The sequence below is a fragment of the Dreissena polymorpha genome, chromosome 2 (genome assembly GCF_020536995.1).
Source record: "Dreissena polymorpha isolate Duluth1 chromosome 2, UMN_Dpol_1.0, whole genome shotgun sequence".
In the NCBI taxonomy this organism is placed as follows: Eukaryota; Metazoa; Mollusca; class Bivalvia; order Myida; family Dreissenidae; genus Dreissena; species Dreissena polymorpha.
The window spans coordinates 132,617,235-132,635,217 of record NC_068356.1 but is presented as its reverse complement, the minus strand read 5'-3'; the positions used below and the strand labels follow the sequence as shown (position 1 = coordinate 132,635,217).

The 17,983-nt window shown below is 35.2% G+C and overlaps 1 protein-coding gene across 6 annotated transcripts in view; it reads left to right on the top strand.

The window, feature by feature from the left end:
- Positions 1-17,983, top strand: part of LOC127869040 (integrin beta-PS-like) — a 42,986-nt gene extending 25,003 nt beyond the window's left edge. For 3 of the 6 annotated variants that reach the window (XM_052411296.1, XM_052411298.1, XM_052411299.1), the window contains exons 9-22: positions 2,321-2,404; positions 3,637-3,714; positions 4,953-5,138; positions 5,547-5,626; positions 6,172-6,379; positions 7,320-7,459; positions 9,100-9,263; positions 10,033-10,139; positions 11,052-11,141; positions 11,643-11,784; positions 13,837-13,953; positions 15,114-15,280; positions 16,079-16,189; positions 17,302-17,983. In XM_052411296.1, the coding sequence (XP_052267256.1) occupies positions 2,321-2,404; positions 3,637-3,714; positions 4,953-5,138; positions 5,547-5,626; positions 6,172-6,379; positions 7,320-7,459; positions 9,100-9,263; positions 10,033-10,139; positions 11,052-11,141; positions 11,643-11,784; positions 13,837-13,953; positions 15,114-15,280; positions 16,079-16,177 (1,662 nt within the window). In that variant the 3' untranslated portion in view covers positions 16,178-16,189; positions 17,302-17,983. Of the gene's footprint in view, positions 1-383; positions 468-2,320; positions 2,405-3,636; positions 3,715-4,952; positions 5,139-5,546; positions 5,627-6,171; positions 6,380-7,319; positions 7,460-9,099; positions 9,264-10,032; positions 10,140-11,051; positions 11,142-11,642; positions 11,785-13,836; positions 13,954-15,113; positions 15,281-16,078; positions 16,190-17,301 lie in introns of all 6 variants that reach the window. The other 3 variants (XM_052411297.1, XM_052411301.1, XM_052411302.1) reach the window with 3 other exon arrangements.

The following is a 17,983-nucleotide window of genomic DNA, read 5'->3' as shown; positions in this document are numbered from 1 at the left end:
ATAATTTGGTTTTTGGTGCAGTCTTCAGCTTTTTTCTTTTATTCACTTTTCAACTTAAGGACAAAAAAAAATGGGATAAATACAATACCATGTAATTGTTGAATACAGATGAGTGTATTTGCTTGGCATTAAAATCTGAACCACTCGCCAAGGCTTGTGGTAAAGGTTTTCTAACTCTCACTAAATAAACTTGTATGTATTCAACGCTTATGTAGTATGTTCTATGTGTAAAATAACGTTTACAAGGATTTGCCACTTGTTTATTTGTCACGTAAATAAAATAAATGTTATTTTCAGGTAGTAGTGTGTTCACATGTATTGCAAAAGATTTATTACTTTAAATTTTATCATGTATGTTGCATTTTGTACATTTAACAACACAGTCTCAAATTGGTTGGAGAGAAGTGTCCCGCAAACTTTTGCTATTCTCGACTGATGCTGGTTTTCATTTTGCTGGAGATGGAAAGGTTTGTTAGGAATGAAACATGCCCTGAATGCTGTCTCTTTATGGATTTGTACCCACAATATATGATAACCAGAATGCATTATTAACCAGAATGCATCAGTTCCCAAAATGCATTAGGTCCCAGAATGCATCGGCACTCAGTCCCAGAATGCATCAGTACTCAATGCATCAGTGCCCAGAATTATTATAGCTTAGAATCATTAAATTGACACTCACCAATATCCAATAATACATTTCAAAATTCATTTTGAAGAATAGATATTCATTGGAATTGGAATGGAAGTAAGCAATTTTAACTTATAATATAGTTACAGTTTTAGTAACATGTTGAACACTTTTTCAAACGAAACTGAAGAATCATGAGTGTCTAGGAGATTGTGGGCTATAATAACACTGTTATTATATTATATTATATTATTATAACAGCAATGCAAATTAATCTGGAATGCATATTAAATCTTTCTGATCTGAACTGACAAATATGTATCAAATGTGTGTATAACCTTCTGCTGTGTTTGATGTGACATGTATGTTTTTTTTTAAATATAAAATAATATATTTTGATATTTTTATGTCCCCCACTATAGTAGTGGGGGACATATTGTTTTTGCCCAGTCTGTTGGTCTGTCTGTTGGTCTGTTTGCGCCAACTTTAACATTTTGCAATAACTTTTGCTATATTGAAGATAGCAATTTCATATTTGGCATGCATGTGTATCTCATAAAGCTGCACATTTTGAGTGGTGAAAGGTCAAATATATGTGGCCAAAATCGCTCATTTTATGAATACTTTTGCATTATTGAAGATAGCAAATTGATATTTGGCATGCATGTGTATCTCATGGAGCTGCACATTTTGAGTGGTGAAAGGTCAAGGTCAAGGTCATCCTTCAAGGTCAGAGGTCAAATATATGTGGCCCAAATCGCTTATTTTATAAATACTTTTGCAATATTGAAGATAGCAACTTGATATTTGGCATGCATGTGTATCTCATGGAGCTGCACATTTTGAGTGGTGAAAGGTCAAGGTCAGAGGTCAAATATATGTGGCCCAAATCGCTTATTTTATGAATACTTTTGCAATATTGAAGATAGCAATTTGATATTTGGCATGCATGTGTATCTCATGGAGCTGCACATTTTGAGTGGTGAAAGGTCAAGGTCATCCATCACAAGGTCAAGGTCATCTTTCAAGGTCAAACGTCATATAGGGGGACATTGTGTTTCACAAACACATCTTGTTTTTAATGAAATTGTAACAAGAATTCTTCATCACTGTTTAATTGAACAGAAATTATGAAACATCATGTGTATCCAATATGCACCTGATATTCTCTTTTGCGATGCACATACATGGTCACAATCAAGAATAGCTGATTTTGTTTGTAACAGGAACCGCATTCACCAACCGATTCTTAGAATAAAGTCTAAAAATACAAAACATTCTTACAACTATAATGTGAAATAAATACTTGAATGTCAAGCCTAGCATGACAGATAACACCAATAATTATCAAATTCTTTTTTAAGAACAAAATCATAAAAATGTAAGAACTATGTAAAGCTTGTAAAAATATGTGCGAATCATAGGTATTTTTACAGTCTAATACTATTTTATTCTTTAGTTAGTCTAAGAATGGGTTGATGAAAATGGGCTCAGAAAACCCTTAGTTTCAGAACTTAAACTCTCCTCAGTATCATCCGTACTAACAGAATTTGTATTGCAGGTACCAGTCTACTTTGTTAACACCATTCTGGCCCGTTGCCAGTCTAACGATGTAGCAACTTCCACAGATATATCTTATGGAGTGCATGAGCATGTTCTATTTAAAGCACTTGGTTGCTATGGTTACAGACTCAGATCGGTTGGCGAGACCAGTCACGTAAGATGCTTCTTTTTTCCACCGACGCCGGATTTCATTTTGCAGGAGATGGCAAGGTATTTTTTTATTGCAGAATAATTGCTGTTAATAAAACTGATTAAAAAAGTTATTTATTAATTGTTCAATCTCAGTTATTTTACCTTGTATGTATGAACGTGAAACAAATAATCATTGGGAACTGTCATTGTAAATTTAATGAAAAATAATCACTTTTTAAGTAGTTTGCTTAATTAAAAACAAACACAATGCTTCTTTAAGTAGTTGGAAATAAATTGGAAAAGCCCTTAGAGGAAATGATAAATTTAAAGTATTGAAAAAAAGTGATTTAAGTTTGGTATGAAATATGTCTGTCAACCATATGTGCATGTTAACAATTTTCTTGATGCAAGATGCAATACAATGTTGCATGGGACTGCATTCTAAAAGATGTTGTTAATCAAGATGTAATAACTGCATTAACAACTTTTACCCCTCCAGACTTACCAGATACTTGTCCCAATTTCTGTAAATTATTATCTGTATTTTTGAAGTGTCTGATTTTCCTGTATATCCATGATTTGTCACAGTTGCTGACCTTCTCTTTACATGTATCATATATAAAATATCATTTATAATACCGGTAGTAATTATGTAAGTCACTAGACATGAATTCTTATTCTTCTTTATCCAAGTTAACGTTCATTTTATTTAAAAGAACATATATTAAAGGCGCAATATACATTATTGGTAATTTTTGCAAAAGTTTAACTGTTCGTGTTGATCATATTTTAATTTCATATATTTCATGCACAATCTACTTAGTTCATTTCCAGTATTTGTTATTTAGGTTACTGAACTTTTCTGTTGATCATATTTAATAATATTTGAGGAACAATCTTTGAATGGTCAGTATTGGAAAGAATAGTCGTACTTTTCCTTTAAAAGTTCATATATTCAAGACACAACTACCTAATACATTTTCGTTAATTACTGTCCCAGGTTTCTGAACATTTCTGTTGATCACTTAAAATAATGTGCATTCAAAGAAAGACATGCACCATTAATTTTATGCACTTGTAGTTTTGATAGGCTTTTTCTGTTGATTAAATGTTTAACAACATATATTAACACAGCAAAACATGAATATTGTTGATATTTTTTGTAAAAAAAAATAAATTTAGTTGTGATCATATATGACTGTTCATACTTTTATTATATCAAAGCCACAACATACTGTTTACATTTTCGGAAAAGTTTTTGAAAATTTCTGTTGATAAGACAACATATTTTGTATGTGTGCCCATTGCAGCTTGGAGGCATAGTGAAACCCAACGATGGCTCTTGCCACTTGGACGGGACAGGGAAGTACACAGAGGCAGAAAACCAGGTAAGATCATAGTAGCGGTATTGTATGAGTCTAGTTCTGGGGAATGGGGGATTAAATTCCCCCGCCTCTTAATGCAAGTGCTTTACGTGTCCTCTCACATAAAACTGTGCAGTCCATATGGGCTAATCAGGGATGGCAATGTCCACTTTTATGGGTTTTTTTTGTTTGTTTTTTAAGGAAGTCTCTTTTAGACAAAAATCCATTGTAGGCAGTAAGTTTCATTCCTGATTAGCCTGTGTGAACTGCACATGCTAATCTGCAACAACACTTTAACCCTTTGAATGCTGGGAAATTTGTCATCTGCTAAAATGTCGACTGCTGAATTTCTAAAATTAGCATTTTCTTCGATTTTTTTCAAAGAATACTATCAGAATAGCAAACAGTTTGGATCCTGATGAGACGCCACGTTGAAAGGGTTAAGCCATAGGGTCCCAGAGTGCGTCTCATATTATCCCATTACCTGTGGGTAGTGGAAGGTCTATAGGAGTCATATTGTCTAGTTGGTCTGCCTTTTTGGAAATTTTCTGAAAATTTTTACCAAATGTTACTATTACATACGGCATCAGTTTGAAGTTTGCGTTAATGTGGACGCTTGGCATGGGATAAAACAAAATGAATACAATTTCAAGCAGAGTAATGGATAACGATATCACCATTTCAGTTGAGAGGTACAGAGTTTTAACCCATCTGGGGGAGTAGTTCACGTGATCAGTAAATAAATAACACAAGCACAAGGCGCTCTATCCATTCTTGATTTGACTGGAAAGTGTAGTTAAATGATTTTGACTGGGTTGTGACAATCAAGCTTTGTTTAATAAGTTCAAAGTGTTTTAGATAAGTCATTCAACGCTCAAAGTCACAGTTGGTACTTGATTTGTGTACATTTTCCTTAAGTACGGATTAATGGTTTCTTAAAAAAAAATAGATTAAATTGCAACTTTAATATCATTTTTCTATTCAACACTTGAAGTTTTATCTTAGTAAATGTAATATTGAAAACACATTAATTCTCAATTACGAAGTATTTGTTTGCACAAAAAAAAGAACCTCCCTATTTTTGTAAAACAAAATGATTCTTCCCATTCTGAAGGGCACCATCACAAATACCTAAAATGTTGGGGAAAAAACAGCAGTTGTAAATAACTCTCTAGAAAACACATTTGTTGACCCTCTATCCCTTTGTCAGTACTACCCATCAGTTAGCCAAATCACATATTAATCCCCTATCCCTTTTGCAGGACTATCCGTCCGTTAGCCAGATCTCTACGAAGATCCGCGAAAACAGCATCAACGTTATCTTCGCAGTGACAGAAGACCAGCTGAACGTGTATGAGAAACTCAGCAAGTATATTGAGGGCTCCGAGGCCACTAAACTGGCCGCCGATTCCTCCAACATCGTACAGGTCATCAAGAATAACTACCAGGTCAGTTGGGATCTATGGATGGGACCTATTTTAGGGCTGAAATGAGAACCCATGTTATCTGCTCTATAATACCAGTAGTTAAGTTATAAATAAATGACTCCGAACTATGTTCAGGCAATAAAGAGTTACTACAAGGTACGCGTTCAATAAATTGGGCTTTTCTTGGGGCCAAAATATGACCCATGTTATCGGCTCTAAAATAAATAAATACCCCCCGGTTACCAGGTCGGTGTGATTAAGGGGCTATTTTTAGGGGTAGATAGGGCCCTTACTACAAAAATCCTGAGTCACCATATTTTTCTTGCTGATCTCTTTGTTCTTGTTGATTTCTGTAGTGGTTTGAACTATATGATGAGAAATTGAATCATTGAAATGGGGAATTTATGTTTTTTTGTCTTGTCTTCCCAGAGAATCACATCAAAGGTGGAGATGAATACGCAGTTTGCAGAGAACATCACAGTGAAGTTTATGAGCAGCTGTAAAACTGGGTATGATCTTGCAAGTGACTTATGTTGCACCGTTGAATGTGGATAATGGGCATTATCATCTAATAATATATTCCCCATAGTGGGAGCTGTGGGCAGAGTTTAATCAAGGCAGTTCAACCAATGCTCTTGTTTTTGCTGTTCTCCCACATTTCTGTGGAGTCCCCGAATTGGGAGATGCAGTATACATGTAACAAATGAGTCTTTGGAAGGGAGGGCTTATATCATTTGGTGTTTCAAATTATCACTATTGCATCACTATAACATCGCTATTACATCCCTGGGTAAGTTATGGCAGCCCAAACTGCCCTTTTTAAGGACCTTTTTTGCATTGAAAAATTTGATTCCTCATTGAATTTAATGAAATTATATAAAAGACACGTGCTTTACAATAACATGTCCATGAAAAAGTAATTCGTTGCTATAGATTATATATTTTAAAAAGTGCTTTAAAAAGACTGGTGTATTCATATTTCTTAGATCGTTAGCCATTGATGCCCTTTTTGATGACCACAAGTGCCTTTATTTAAAACATTCTTGTATGACAGTGGTGAAAAGATAGAGACAAAGTCCTGTGAGGGGCTCTCTATCGGTGACAGCGTTACGTTCGACATCTACGTGTCAGTGTCAGACTGCCCGGCCGAGGTCAGCAAACGCAGCCGAACGTTCTCCATCTACCCCGTCGGTCTGTCCGAAAAACTGGAGATCAGCCTTGACCTCATCTGCGAATGTGACTGCGAAAAACCGGATAAAGAGGTACGTTTAAAACTTACTTGTCATATGACTTGCTTTGCCCCACTTTAAAAGAAGATGGCAATTTTTGTTCTTGTGAGGGGGTGGGGTGCATCAGGCTCAGGGGTTTGATTTCTTTTGCTATCAGCTGATTTCTTCTCTTACAATGTCAAACTTATTTTACAAATAGTTATAAACTTTGATGGATCTGTATACAAATTAAGAGTTTCAATAAACCCTCTAAGGGGTTAGGCATTTTCCTCCCATTACATGGTTCTTACATCTCACCTCTGCAAAATCAACATATGTCTGTAAGACAATTTATTTGTCCTAGACATTCTTTATTGTTAATGTGACAGCAAAAAATCAGACATGGTGGTTTTTTATGTCAGTATTTGTATACATCTGTTTGCAAGTCAAACCATGCTTACTCCACTCTCTTTTCCAACATGTTTCATCCAGTTTTCATCAGTTGTAAAGAAAGTGTAAATTGCAGTAAAATCATGATAGACCTAAAAGTTTTGCAATGGTATACTAAGCAACTATCAGATTTGTTTCGATTTATTATTGAACAAAATAATAAAAATGTGCATAATATTTGTTTGGGCATGTACATGCATTTTTCTGGTTGCTAGCTCAGTTGGTAGAGTGTAATTTTGATTACCGGCCATATAACTTATGTGAGATTAGTCATAAAGTTATTAATTATTTTTCTTCCAACCTCGTGATTAACGTAACAGAAGTGTACTAATAAGATCACATTTTATTAATTAGTGACACTTATAGCAAATACAAATTCAGACCAGAATGGAGATATTTAACTTGAAGCAGTTTAAAGGTATCAACTAGATATTGAACTTCCTTAGAAGACACGAGGTAGGTAGTTATATCAATAAGATCATTTTGGAAACCGTGGATAATTCATCCAAAGAAACTACAACACAAAACTTTTGTTACTCTGCAGCAATCTAAGAGTCCTTTGTGTAACGGCAACGGTACATTCGAGTGTGGACAGTGCACGTGCGACCAGGGACGATACGGCAAGAAGTGTGAATGTGATGGGTCACAGAGCACCAGCGACGAGTCCATAGCACTATGTAGAAAGTGAGTTGGCTGCAGGAAATTCTGAAAAAGTTGAGACAGAAGAGACATCAATTAAACAGAAATTTCAATTAAAGCAGAAAGTGTTTTCATCATTTTGTACACATGCATTTAGCCTAGATTTTTGTTGTTCAAATTCTGAGATTGATGCCAACCAAACACTTTGTACACATGCATTTAGCCTAGATTTTTGTTGTTCAAATTCTGAGATTGATGCCAACCAAACATTTTGTACACATGCATTTAGCCTAGATTTTTGTTGTTCAAATTCTGAGATTGATGCCAACCAAACATTTTGTACACATGCATTTAGCCTAGATTTTTGTTGTTCAAATTCTGAGATTGAAGCCAACCAAACACTTTGTACACATGCATTTAGCCTAGATTTTTGTTGTTCAAATTCTGAGATTGATGCCAACCAAATCTGTATGCTTTTTTTCGGATAGAAGATCTGTTTGGTTTGACCAGTATGTAAAACTGTTTATTCCTTCAAATTTGTGGTTTAAAGGAGAGGAAATAGACAGAACATTATGAGATATACCATAGAAAATGGCCTGAAAAGTATTAGCTCTGAAAGTTACATTAAAGGGCTTTCATTAGCTGGCTTTCTACAAAAATGAGCTAAAACAAGCACTTTGCAACTGGAGTGTGTGCAATCAGTATATTAACACAAATGAGCCAAAATAAGTACCATTTAAGTGTGGTAACACAAAAATGAACCAAATAAGTACAGCTTAAGTTTATGTAATCAGTATGCTAACGTAAACTGAGCCAAAATAAGTACAACTTAAGTTTATGCACATCACTATGCTAACGTAAAATGAGCCAAAATAAGAACCACTTAAGTTTATGCAATCAGTATGCTAAAGTAAAATGAGCCAAAATAAGAACAACTTAAGTTTATGCAATCAGTATGCTAACGTAAAATGAGCCAAAAATAAGAACCACTTAAGTTTATGCAATCAGTATGCTAATGTAAAATGAGCCAAAATAAGAACCACTCAAGTTTATGCAATCAGTATGCTAAAGTAAAATGAGCCAAAATAAGAACCACTCAAGTTTATGCAATCAGTATGCTAAAGTAAAATGAGCCAAAATAAGAACCACTCAAGTTTATGCAATCAGTATGCTAAAGTAAAATGAGCCAAAATAAGAACCACATAACTTTATGCAATCTGTATGCCAACGTAAAATGAGCCAAACATAAGAACCACTTAACTTTATTCAATCAGTATGCTGACACAAAATGAGCCAAAATAAGAACCACTTAAGTTTATGCAATCAGTACGTTGACGCAAAATGAGCCAAAATAAGTACCACTAGATTGTATGAAATCAGTATGGTAAGTCAAAAATTAGCCAAATAAGTACAACTTATGTTAATGCAATCAGTATGGTAACTTAAAATTAGCCAAAATTAAGTACACCTCAAGTGTATGCAAACATGATGTATGCCTTAAAACTTGCCAAAATGAGAACAACAAAAGTATATTCAAACATTATGTATATACACAGAATGAGCAAAAATCTGTACAACTAGAGTGTATGCAAACATTATGAACACAAATTGAGACAAAATAAGTACTTTTCCACTACACTGTATGTTAACCGTATGTTCATACGTGCCCCCCATTTTGTCTACAGCCCCAACTCTACGAGCCAGGTGGTGTGTTCAGGGCGAGGGGAGTGTGTGTGTGGGCGGTGCGAGTGTCTGCCCAGGCGGGCACACTCGGCCCAGAAGTACAGCGGAGAGTTCTGCAACTGCGACGACTACTCCTGCAGTTACCATGACAACCAGCTGTGTGGAGGTAGGGCTTATTATCATGAACATATTAAAGTAAAAATTCTGACTAAATTTAAAGTTCTTTCCAATTTTTGACTTGAGTTTGATCATCATGCTTAATTTGATGTTCATAAAAGCCCTTTTGAGTTTTGAGTCTGTCTCAACTCTGAGTTTGAGGAGTGAATATGTGCATATTTTAATGCCCCCGAAGGGTGGCATATAGTTTTTCAACTGTCAGTCCGGCCGTCCGAAAACTTTAACATTGTTCATAACTTTTGCAATATTGAAGATAGCAACTCGATATTTGGCATGCATATTTATCTCATGGAGCTGCACATTTTTAGTGGTGAAAGGTCAAGGTCATCCTTCAATGTCAAAGGTCAAATATATGGCTTCAAAGCGGCGCAGAAGGGGGCATTGTGTTTCTGACAATCACATCTCTTTTTATAGCTGAAATTGGAGATTGTTCAGAAGCTGACAGATGTCTCAAGGCTCTGATGCGTGAGCAAAATAAGTGAGAAGGTTCCTGATATTGGGTTAAGGACTACAGAGGTTTAGATAAGATGGGCAGTTGTGTAAATATAGGTTTTCAAATACACTATCGAAATTGTAGAGGTACTAGTACACTAAGATCATGGACCAGTTTTTTTACCAATCATAGTTCTTTATTTATCAAGTATGTATCAAGATCATGGACCAGTTTTTTTTACCAATCATAGTTCTTTATGTATCAAGTATGTTATAAACACTACTAGTACTTACAACTATAATATTATTCTCTAAATGTGTTTCAGGTCATGGCCGCTGTGACTGTGGTACGTGCAAGTGTGACGAGGGATACGAAGGGGACTCCTGCAGCTGTCCCAAATCCAAGGAGACCTGCTTCACCTCCAAGGGGCTGGTGAGTATGTATAGATATTGCCTGAGTGAGCAGTTAAAACGCGTGAAATATAAATATTAACTCTTTCAGTGCTGGAACCGAATTTTGAAGGCCTTTGCAAACAGTTTGGATCCAGATGAGACGCCACACATAGTGGCGTCTCATCAGGATCCAAACTGTTTGCTATTCTGATAGTATTCTTTGAAAGAAATCGAAGAAAATGCTAAAATTAGAAATTCAGCAGACAACATTTTAGCAGACAACAAGTTTCCCAGCATGCAAAGGGTTAAAGTTTAAGCGAAAACTCATGACTTATGAGTTTGAGGATTTTTTTCTGAGTTTCATTTCGTAACTTAACATGAAGAATTTGAAACAAGTGTGAAACTGGTTTCATATTATGAAAACTAGAATATGGTTTTCAAGGGTTTCTTTATGTTAAACTTTGGAAAAGTAATTGATGGAAATAATGCAATTCACATTGTTTGCTTTAGTGATTTGATATATGCTTGCATAAATCATTTAGTTTGGATATGGATAGAAAAACCTTTAAGCGTGTCTCCAATAGTGTTTGTAGGAAAGTTCCAACTATTTTGCTTGTTTCAACGTGGCATTCATTAACCCTTTCCCACATAAGAAACGAAGTGAAAATGGCTTTTGCAACCAGCATAAAGCCAGAACAGCCCGCGAGTAACTCGCAGTCTGTTCAGGTTTTATGCTGTGTGCTGCACATCAGTATCTAAGGGCTGGAAATGAAGACATTCAAACTTGAATCTAGTAAGAAAGGTCTTTAATTAAATTTAACTTTCCATGGAACTACAAATGCATCAAAATACGTATCTAAGTAGTAAAGGATTAATTGGCCGTACTTCCTGTGACCTGCTCATCAAAGATGGCGTCCAATCAGAAGCTGTACAAAATTCTTCTGCATTTCAGGAATGTAACGGAGTGGGTGTCTGCGAGTGTGGTGTCTGTAAGTGTAACGCTACCAGCGACTACAAAGGCCCAACTTGTGAGGAGTGCCCTGTAAGTTGTTGTTATCCCCCGCCATCGGGGATTTTTATTACGGTTTGCATACAGACTGGTGGGGTAATAGTCATGGGAAAGGTAACTAAGACCAGACTATACAAAATATTAGTATAGCTTCTGGTCTGAGAATATACGGTTAAACATTAAAGAAGTTGTGTTTGTTTATTGAATGTCAATGTTTCTTGTGCATATTTTTGTCAAAGTGATGCTGAATAACAATCCATGGACGATTAAACACATTCACAATCAAATTTAACTACAAGATGCTAAACATGCCCCATGGGGAGGAAAATTTCCTTCTTCGCTTCTGGCTTAGCCAAATCTTCACAGTTTTGAACAAATCAAGCAAAGGAAGGAACTATTAACTGTAAAAACATATTGGTATTGTAAAAGATGCAAGCAGCTGAAAGGCGGAGAAATCACATTAACAGATTCAGCTGACTTTCACATTTTCAAATTTACATCTATTGTTATTTACAAAATTCTCATCTCTTTCAGACCTGTCCCGGTAAATGCGAGGAGAACAAGAACTGCGCCCTGTGTATGGGGTTCCAGACGGGGAAGTACACGGCTGAAGATTGCAAGAAATATTGTCAGCATGTCACACTGGTGGACGAGATAAACGAGGAGGAAGTGAAACGTACGTGCAGTACATTATCATAGGAGCCTCATTGTGGGAAAAGGAGGCTTAATGCCTGTGCGTAAAGTGTTGTCCCAGATTAGCCTGTGCTGTAGCCTGTGCTGTCTGCACAAACTTATCTGGGACATCATTTTCCACCTAAACTTGATTTTCCTTTCAAAAAGACGTCTTAAAACAAAAACAAGGGCTGTTTGTAAAACATGCATGCCCCCCATATGGGCTGTCCGTTGTAGTGGCAGCCATTGTGTGAATAAGTTTTTTGTCACTGTGACCTTGACCTTTGACCTAGTGACCTGAAAATCAATAGGGGTTCATCTGTGAGTCACGATCAATGTACTTATGAAGTGTCATGATCCTAGGCAAAAGCGTTCTTGAGTTATCATCCGAAAATCATTTTACTATTTTGGGTCACCGTGACCTTGACCTTTGACCTTGTGACCTCAAAATCAATAGGGGTCATCTGCGAGTCATGATCAATCTACCTGTGAAGTTTCATGATCCTAGGCATATGCATTCTTGAGTTATCATCCGAAAACCATTTTACTATTTCGGGTCACCATGACCTTGACCTAGTGACCTCAAAATCAATAGGGGTCATCTGCGAGTCATGATCAATCTACCCATGAAGTTTCATGATCCTAGGCGTATGCATTCTTGAGTTATCATCGGGAAACCATTTTACTATTTCAGGTCACCTTGACCTCTGACCTAGTGACCTCAAAATCAATAGGGGTCATCTGCGAGTCATGATCAATCTACCCATGAAGTTTCATGATCCTAGGCGTATGCGTTCTTGAGTTATCATTCAAAAACCATTTTACTATTTCGGGTCACCGTGACCTTGACCTTTGACCTAGTGACCTCAAAATCAATAGGGGTCATCTGCGAGTCATGATCAATGTACCTATGAAGTTTCATGATCCTAGGCCCAAGCGTTCTTGAGTTATCGTCTGACAACCACCTGGTGGACGGACCGACAGACCGACCGACATGAGCAAAGCAATATACCCCCTCTTCTTCGAAGGGGGGCATACAAAATCATAAAAGTGGAAGTGGTCGTCCATAATAAGTTAGTGTGGACTGCACAGGCTTATCTGAACGATGCCTAAATGTTCATGCATTTAGCCCAGTTTTCCCAAAACCATTCTCAAAGAATGATATGTAGGATTTTTACAGCATATATATATATATATATATATATATATATATATATATATATATATAAATATTTATATATATATATATATATATATATATATATATATATATATATATATATATTTATATATATATATATATATATATATTATTCAATACTTGTTGACTGTATTCTCAAATATGTCATCACTCACATAGCCTCTGGTTTTCCGTTGTGTTTCTGTCAACCAAATAGTCAAATAAAGTTGTTGGCCACTAATTTCAGCATATGAGAATACTGTTTTGCCACTTAACAACAACTCGGCAACAGTTTAACTACAAACCTGAGGATCGCAGGTTTGATCCCAGGATCGGCCACATAAGATTTGTTTTGATTGTTCATGATTTCTTTCTACAGCCTTTTTGTCCCCTACCTCTGATCCAAATAGGGCAGGTGAACTATTACTTTTAAACCAGCTAGCCCAAGAAAAGTGTGAGTTGGTTTATTGAATGACATGATTTGATTAAAAAAGACAAAAATGGAAAAAACACACTTAACAAACAAACTCTGCACTTAAACACATTGCTAAGTCAGAGAGAAATTATTTTTACCCAGCAGTTAAATGTGTTGCTATTTCAGAGAGGGATGACCTGAACCTTGTATTAAAATCTGTTGGTATGCATTCAGATTTGTTGCTATTTCAAAGAGGGATGGCCTGTACCCTACATTCAAATGTGTTGCTATACAGACAATTAAATGTATTGCTATACAGTTGAATGAGTTGCTATGCAGTTGAATGAGTTGCTATGCAGTTACATGTGTTTCTATGCAGGTAAATTTGTGTTATACAGTCAAATGTGTTGCTATGCAGTCAAATATGTTACTATACAATTCAAATATGTTGCTATTTTCAGAGAGGGACGACCTGAACCTGTGCCAGTTCAGTGATGATGAGGACGACTGCAGGTACTTCTTTACCTACAAGTACGTGGAGAACAACAATGTGGAGGTGCAGGTCCAGAAGACAAAAGGTGAGTGGTGTCAGACAAATAAACTGTGCCCTTCAAACGTATCTTTTACCTATCGCCTAGTCATAGTTGATATAGTGTTCATTGAGTGACTTGGTGAAGGTCCAGAAGACGAAAAGTAAGTGGCATCAGAGAAATCAACTGTTCCCTTGAAATGTATATTTTTCCTATTGCCCAGTCATAGTTATTAATAGCCTTCTGGGTGCAAAAAGGTTCCATATGACATAGAAATTAGAAGGCACTTGGTTCCATTTTGGACCAATTGGATGAATTATAGTGTTCATCTAGTGACTGGAAAGTCACGTTTTCTATCCCCACCAAAGACGCCCTATCCTATTAATGTTTTAACCAATAAATGAATTCAAGATCCTGTAAGTAAGCATATGGCTTTTATTGAATTGAGCTGAAATTAATATATATTGAACAATTGGAGGTTTAGGTACAGAAGATTAAGTGAGCACGGCTTTTTCTCATCTTTTAGGGAATACGACCTTCACCGTTGAAATTTAGAATTTTTGTGTCAAATTAATGTAAATTAGGAAAATAAGATTGTTTACTTTGTAAGTTTTTTAACAATTATACATAATAGGGACATAATACGAAACCTCCTCAGCGTAAATATATCAGTTAAATGGAGGTTACAACTTCATAAGTGTTTAATTCTAAGTTATTAAATCTCTTTTTCAAAACATGTGAACGCAAACTAATGATATGTAATTTGGGGACTTGTTTGGGGGAAAGAAGATACCTATTGTAATTGGCAATATGACAAAATAACAGCTATACAATCAGCCTTAAAAGATCTTGGGTGATTGGTCTCAGAGGAATATCCTGTGCCCTTTAAATATATTCCTGAAGAAAAAAATGAGGTTGCACTGTCATAGTTGATATAGTTATATATGTAAGCTAATGGGAAGTCACAGGTTCTATTCCCACTTGAGATTAAACCTCACAAAAAACACAAGTAATGGTATTTACCAAGGAATGGACTCGAAATACCATGTCATTTTAGAACGTTTTAATGATGTTCAATGCATGAACATCGTTCTTTGATGCATCATCTAAAGAGTATAATATATAATAATAAAAAATAACCGAATTATGCCTAGTCAAATTCAGCACCACTTCTGCATCTCCATCTAAATTCAGAGTTTTCTTTCCAGTGTGCCCCGAGTCAGTCAACATTCTGGCGATAGTTCTGGGCACCATTGGAGGTATAGTGTTCTTTGGCCTTGTTCTTCTTGTGATCTGGAAGATCTACACGACCATCCATGACCAGCGTGAGTTCGCCAAGTTCGAAAAGGAGACACAGAACGCCAAGTGGGACACTGTAAGGATGTGTTTTGTATTGGAGGATTTTTGTTTATCTGTTTTTGTTTTCGTTAACTTTTAATTATCGATTTTGTTCATATTTGGGAAGAGTCAATTTTAGGTAATTTGTTACTAAAAAAATAAATACTTTTTTTGTGTTCAGAAATTAAGAAAGCAGATTAATTTTTGAAAAAAATGGTTATCATGGGATTTCAATTTTTTCTGTTAATCATGGTGTCACCAAATTAGTTGATTATAGTCTGTAAATAGTAATTATAAGTTGCAGATGTTTAAATTGTCCCCTACTGGTTTCACCGGAGGGGACTTATGGTTTGCGCTCTGTGTGTCCGTGTGTCCATCAGTCTGTGAGTCTGTCACACTTTTGTGGATCCTGGGATAACTTTTTGAAGTTCTTAATATTTTTTCATGAAACTTGAAACATGGATAGATGGCAATAAGGACATTATGCACGTTCCTACATCAAAAATTATGGTTGCTATGGCAGCAAATATTTTTAAAAAAGATATATTTCTGACAATGGTGGAGCCGGTAGGGGAAATATATTGCTTGGCAATAGTCTTGTTAAAATGTATTGAGAAATTTGGAATCGGAATTGCGCAATCATGTTATTCAGATACTTTGTATTAGTTTGTGTTTCATGCGTAAAATACCAATAAAAAGGTAATTGTTCAACATGCTTCCTGAAATGCTCATCATGAGAATTTTGTTGAAATACTTCGAAAGGATTCAAACGCGTTTTCAATTGTCGCTGAGTTCACAACATGAAATGTATTTGTGTGTTGAAATGTGTATTTAGGAAGGAAACCCACTTTACAACCCTGCAACATCCTCGTTTGTCAATCCTGCTTTTGACAACACCACCAAAACTGATGCTCCCAGCAACCAGAAAATCTAGAATAGATGTTTAGTAGGTTAACTGACATGCCTCATGCCTGCAGGACTCTATATACAGATTTACTTGTTTCAAATTCTGTTTGAATCTAAAAACTACCCTCAAAAGTTCGTTGTCTACTGGTATGCGCTTGAATTTGAATGAACATGGTCCGAAGACTGTTTTCAGACTTTTCTGGTATCTTGATTCTTTTGAGCATTCTTTTACAAATTCAGTTGCATTTAGCCCTTCACCCTCTTCTTGATTTAACTTTATCTTGGTCTATTATTGCTTTGTACACATATTCCTTTTGGTAACAAACACTTTCTATTTACTTTATGTGCATAATGAAAAATTGTTGGATTTGACCAACAAGGCATAGGCAATTTTCTTATTTTATAATGGCCTCGAAGGAATTTTTTTTATATCTGCATGGACTAAATTATTATCTAGTTGACAGCTTCCAAGTTGATTGCGAATTTTTCTTCTCCAGTCATTCTATAATGAATGAGGTGTTATCTATTTCCGATGACTCTTATCAAATGCTTTCTTCAATTTTATTGATAAACGTATACTGCAAAATAATGTCTACTTCTGTATTAAGTGGATGTATCAGATATAAAAATGCGAAAGAGTTAAAACGAAAAAACTTATTCTTGATGCGTAGTCATATATAAAAAAATATGAGAATTTATTTATTCTAAATGACATGCTAGCACCATTGATGATGTTTTCTATATTATTTACATGTTAACCATACTTTTTATTTTTCATCTATTACAGTTTCCACTTTTTTATACAATACTAAACATACCTAAAGAAAGAAAGATGAATTGAGCAGTGAATCGAGAGTTTTATATATGAATGTCTAAAATTTGAGTATGCATTTCACCTCATTGTTTTTTAGAGGGTATTTACTAAAATTATTCTTAAAAAATTGTCTTTATTTTTCTGCTATTTTTATATGGGGCTTATACTGAAAATATTTACTAAGAAATGGTCTTTATTGCTCTGCTATTGAATTATAACTGAGAAATGGTCTTTGTTGTTCTGCTATTGAAATATAACTAAGAAATGTGCTTTATTATTCTGCTATTGAAATATAACTAAGAAATGTGCTTTATTATGATGCTATATTTGTATTTCAGGGGGAGAATCCCATTTACCAACAGGCAACCTCAACTTTCAAAAATCCAACATATGCCGGAAAATAGTTCATCAATCTTCTATGAACACCATCAGCTCTACTTCTGTTGCTTATTGACATCTAGACAATAATGAAAGTCAGCTGGACAACAGGCGTATTGAGGGACTTTGAAAAAAATAATCACAATTCATTTATTCAAACACAGATTTGAACATGCATGTGTTTTCTCAAAAAAGCGGTTTTGAATCTCGATTGTTTACTTGTTAGTCACACATTAACAATGTGTTATTCCTTTTTCCATTTTATGTTCTCTCCTTTGTTTTTCTATTTAATGGCGTTGGCATAATTAGCTTTATGGTATAAAATAAAATATGAACAACTTTTCATTGAATTATAGAGACATTAAGATATTGTTGTAATAATGTATTGTAAAAGGTGGTGATTTATTAATCAAAACCCATATTCTAGAAGCTATTGATGTAATGTGAATTTTAAATAACAGTTAACTGAAAACAGTTGTAAAATAGGAGACAATTTACACCAACCAATTTAATATAAATATTATTTTCTTGTTAAACAATTAACATGTATATTGTACAGCAAAATATTGCTTTCTAAATCTATTGTGTTCATTTTTTGTAGTGTGCATTTTATAATTATTCAATTAAATATTTCTTAATCAA